At 44.2% G+C, this 5,173-nt stretch overlaps 1 protein-coding gene across 1 annotated transcript; it reads left to right on the top strand.

The window, feature by feature from the left end:
• Nucleotides 1–2,899: 2,899 nt before the first annotated feature.
• Nucleotides 2,900–3,748, top strand: arl6ip6 (ADP-ribosylation factor-like 6 interacting protein 6). Its single transcript, XM_048594652.1, has 3 exons — nt 2,900–3,368; nt 3,462–3,515; nt 3,612–3,748. Exons 1-3 carry the CDS (start codon nt 3,059–3,061, stop codon nt 3,746–3,748), a joined length of 501 nt encoding a protein of 166 aa, XP_048450609.1. The 5' UTR covers nt 2,900–3,058.
• Nucleotides 3,749–5,173: the final 1,425 nt, after the last annotated feature.

The following is a 5,173-nucleotide window of genomic DNA, read 5'->3' as shown; positions in this document are numbered from 1 at the left end:
TTCTTGGTACAGTGGCGGAGATGATTCAACATGTTACAACAGGAAGTCATCCACATTAATGAATGACCTAAATTAATGCTTTGGGAAAGTGTTATCTAGTTTGAGTAATTACAAACTAGCTAACGTGTTCCCAAAGCATTAATTTAGGTCATTCATTAATGTGGATAACTTCCTGTTGTAACATGTTGAATCATCTCCGCCACTGTACCAAGAAATCAAAAACAATATTATTATTTAAGAATGAACTGTACGTTGCAATGAGAAAATTTTAGATCTATTCTGGATGGATGGTCCGCTAAATGGCCTTCCTGTTTTGTGTCACCTTGAAACAGACAGTGCATAAATGCACTCAAGAGCTTCATATTTACCCAACCTGTCTTGCATTTATACTTAAAAGAAATATTGACAGTGCACTGCACAGCAAAATATTGGACAATAGAAACAGTTCCAGTTGTTTCATTGGACTGATTAATATAAATATCCAATGTGCTGAAGTATGAACATTGCAGCATCTTGCCTTTATGTAGCATATGGGACATTACAAGCAATCTTAAGACCACACAGCAGGCCCAGATAAAAATGAACATCAAGCCAGAGGAAGACACTAGGACACAAGATTAAACAGTTGGGTTTTGAAAGCAAGAATGGCAAAGTGATTCAGTGGGTAGCACTACTGCCTCACAGCACCAGAGACCAGAGGTCAATTCCACCCTCAGGCAACAACTGTCTGTGTGGAGTTTGCACACATTCTTCACGTGTCTGCGTTGGTTGCCCCGAATGTTCCGATTTTCTCCCAAGTCCAAAGATTTGCAGGTTAGGTGGATCGGCCATGCTAAATTGCCCACAGCGGCCAGGGATGTGCAGGTTGGGTGGATTAGCCATTGGAAATGCAGGGTTTTTTTTTTAGTTCATTCACGGGATGGGGGCATCTCTGATTAGGCAGCATTAATTGCCCATCTAAAATTGCACAGAGGGCAGTTAAGTGTCAACTAAACTGCTGCAGGTCTGGAGTCACATGTAGGGACAGACCAGGTAAGGATGGAAGTTTCCTTCCCAAAAGGACATCAGTGAACCAGATGGGTTTTTCCAACAATTGACAATGGATTCATAGTCATCATTAGACTCTTAATTCCAGATATTATTGAATTCAAATTCCACCATTTGCCATGGTGGGAATTGAACCCAGGTCTTCAGAACGTTATCTGGGTTTCTGGATTGACAGTCCAGCGATAATACCACTAGGCCATCACCTCCCCTTACAGGGACGGGGTAAGGGGGTGGGTCTGAGTGGGATGCTCTTCAGCAGGTTAGTGTGGACTTGGTGGGCCGAATGGTCTGCTTCCACACTGCAGGGATTCTATGAAGTCTTTAAGGCAGTGAAAGGTGAAAAAGCAAAGACGCCTGTGGAAGTAATTCCAAAGTGCTGAGTCCAGGCAGCTGAGAAAGTTGATGTCTATGATTGGGCAAAGTAAGTGGGCTGGCAATATATATCATAAACATTCATTTTTCAGGCCTATGCAATGTATCTACCTGCGCATTTATGTACAATATTATGTTTTATGCAAATATATGTCCCAATTATGTTTGTTCAGTACAACAGAATATAATAATTTGAAGTATGCCTGAAAATTATTTTGCATCAGCAAACCCAATAAAACCATATCGGATATTTCCATTCATTTCATCTTGACAGTAGATTCATTTCTGCACTTTCAACAAATCAGAACAAATTACTTTTACAATATATTTAATTAGAATTTACCATTGAGCAATCGGGATAGAACAGACCAGTACAGTTTCCTTTTTCATTATTCTAATATCACCTGGCTTCTTTTACTCATTTTGAGGGAAGGGCCAGGTACGCCATGTTGTTAAACTGGGTATTTTCATTTAGTGCACGACGAACGGCTGGGAACAGATTTTGAATTTCCGCACAAACATGTAGCCCTGATCAATGTAAACCAACTGCGATTTTCACCCTCCCAGCCCGATTCGTCCATTCATTCATAATTACACAGAACCGCTTTGATGTTTTTTAAAACTCGGAAGCGCCGCGCTACCGCGTTCCGCCAAGAGGAACGGACACACCGAGCGATCGGTGAGGCTCCCCCGCGGCCTGCAAAACGCCCCGCCCGCCAACCATCAGGCCATCATCCAGCCGCCTCTCACAACACGCGCCCATCTTGCAGAGGTCGCTGTGCGGCCCAGTCACGGAGAGGAAGCCCGGTCGCCGGCGGTAGCAGCAGCTGCCACTCGAGCCACTCATGAAGCAGGGCTCGGATGAGCCGAACCTCTCTCTCACCGCAGACTCGGCTCCAGTAAAGGGGCGGCTCTGTTCACTGCAGTTCCCGCACTCACCATGTTCTCGGCTCCGCTCCGGCGCGGCCCTCACGACCCGCAGTAACAGCGGCGCGCGATCCGACTGGCTCAGCCTAGCAAAGGGGCAAAGGTCAAAGGTGACGGGATCTGCATCCCCGGAACAGACGTACTGAGTGACAGCGCTATTCACCTATCAGACGCAGAGAACTGTTTAACCCCGCCTCTCGCTCTGCATAACCGCGTTATTAACCAACTAAATGACGATTACTATTCAGCCCCGCCCCTTCGTACCGGGTGACAGCGCTGTTCGCCAGACAATGGAACAGTTCACCCCGCCTCTTCCCGTAGAGTGATGGACAATTAGCCAATCAAGTGCTGGAAAATGTTCCACGCACCTCACTTTGAGTGACAGCATTTTCCGCCTATAGAGCACGAGAGACTGACGTTCGTCCCGCCCTGCACCCCGTGTGATGTCAGCACCTATCACCAATCATGTGCCGCAAACCGAAAGCGTCTGTCCCGCCCTCCCCGAGCTCTTCTCTTGATTGGATGAAGCTGTCGGAGCTGGGGGTGGGGTCTTTTCACGCCTTTGGTTGGTTGGACGGAGAGTTGGAGAGAGAGGCGGGAAGGAGGTTTCAGGTGGTGGTGCCTGCAGTGGTAGTAATAGCTGTTCGTTTTCTGTGGGAGAGGGAGCTGTTTCTCTGTGCTGGTAGTTTTCGGCGGTAGTAGTTACTGCTCGATGCCGCGGTACTTGAAGCGGAGCGGGATGTCCGCTCCGCCCGACGGCCTCTGGCCAGACGGTGGGGAGCTGATGGTCTGTGACCCTGGGGACGTCGAGTCGCCTGGCGTTCGTTCACAGACAGATTCCGCGAAGGAGGCCGTGGTTCTGCCGAGTCACAGGACGAGGCCAAACCGGGTTTTGGTGCCCACCGCCTATAGTAACTCCCCGAGTAAGAAGTGGCCGGCCCGGCTGTGCTCAATGCTGTGTTGTATCATTGTGATATCGTTCATTGCCTTTCTTCTAGCGGTTATGTACTTAATCCTCAAAGGTACTGTTTGTTCATCAGTTGATTCTTGGGGAAGCTTTAAAACTTTGTTAAGCATCCAACTTTGATTTAAAATGACCTGAATTGCGGTTGCAGATTTGCGCTGGGACAGAGAAAACAGTGAGGATGGTATTAAAACCGGTATTTTAGGTAACGTATCCTTTGAAGTTGGCATGTCGTTTTAAATGTACTAAGCCCCTTTTTTTTTCCTTGTCACTATTTTTAACAACTTTCCTTTTTTTTCAGGCCTTTGGAGTTCGTTGATTTTGGCTTTGACGGCTGGTTTCTCATGCTGCAGTTTCTCGTGGACATTGACGTATTTTGATTCATTCGAACCCGGAATGTTTCCACCGACACCCTTGTCGCCTGCTCGATTTAGGTAAATTCTGGTTTCTAATATCAAATGGAGTTTTATATTTTCTTCAGGGTAAAATGTCCCAGATGTAAACGATGTACATATGAGACAGTTGAGGATAAATAGAGGCAGAACGTATTTGGTGATCTGAAAACCCTGGTAATATTGCAGGATGAATCAGTTTCCCCACCCTCCCTGACATAAGTGTTTGTGTCCTATACACGTGTGTTTATTGAACTAGGTTGATGTCATGTTTGATCCTGAGCTCGGCTTTTCATGTCTCAGTTTATATCAAGGCTATCTATTGCCGTCTCTGAGACGGCTACACTCTGCCTTGTCTTGCTCCACCCTTGACTTGCTTCACACTCATCAGATCACCATTTCCGGGCTGAATCCCCTACTTGCAAGTTACCCATGGACCTTCATTTGCAAAGTTGAATCCTCATTCAAGTTGAGATATTATCCTTACTGCATGCAATTGGCTACTTTCCCCCAAAATGTTGACTTGAAAGTTCTTGTCAATGTTTACAAATCTGTGTCCTTGACTCATTCTGACCCCAAGGATAGCTGTACATGCCAAACTGTACGCTTTATTGACATCCTCCTTCCCATCATTCCATCTTCGGTCTTTGAACAGTTGTCTGGGACCAACTACCTAGGATTTCCTGAATGACTTCCTTTGATTCCTTTTATTTCTGTAGCTAAGCTTGTTTCTGTTTGTTGCAAGAACTTTTAATATTTAGTATTTTAAAGTGTTTTTTCTAAAGTGCAGTTCACAATGTTGGATGTTTGAAATGTGGTGCTGTAGGTAAACTATGTCAGTGCTTATCCACATGAGGATCCATGACTGATGCAAGAAATCTGTCAAATATTAATTTGATCTGCAAGTGCTAGTATCCTGATTGGTAACTCTGAAAAGATAATTTGTTTCTCAAATAAAACCAAAGTGCTGCAGATGCTGGAAATTTGAAATAAAAAAGTGTTGGAGAAACCCAGCAGGTATGGAAGCATCTGTGGAGAGAAAAACAGTTAATGTTTCAGTCCAATATGTCTTTTCCTCCTATCTACATATATTTGAATCTATTACTTGAACAGATCAGAAAATGTGATGGGCACTTTCTGTAGAATTATCAACTCTCTGAGAGAAAACTAATATGCTGAATGTATATCTGGTTTGGTTAATATTTAAACTCTTTTTAAACTTCTGTTCATCTTGATTTCTCGATCTCTGGAGTGGGGTACATCCAATTCCTTTTTTAAAAAAAAGTAAAGATAATACCAGGTCTATTTAAAACAAAATAATGATCGTGATGCCAAAGCAAAGGAATCAAACTCACTTCAGTTTAAAATGAATGAATACAACACAGTAGTAATATGCAGAACATGTCATAGGTTCAGAGCATTAATTTAAATAGAGATGTAGAGGATACCAATGGAGAGAGCAATATTACGC

This window comes from Rhincodon typus, unplaced genomic scaffold (genome assembly GCF_021869965.1).
Source record: "Rhincodon typus isolate 14 unplaced genomic scaffold, sRhiTyp1.1 hic_rhity00012309, whole genome shotgun sequence".
NCBI classification, from domain to species: domain Eukaryota; kingdom Metazoa; phylum Chordata; class Chondrichthyes; order Orectolobiformes; family Rhincodontidae; genus Rhincodon; species Rhincodon typus.
The sequence above is the reverse complement of the archived record's forward strand: the minus strand, read 5'-3'. Positions and strand labels throughout refer to the sequence as shown.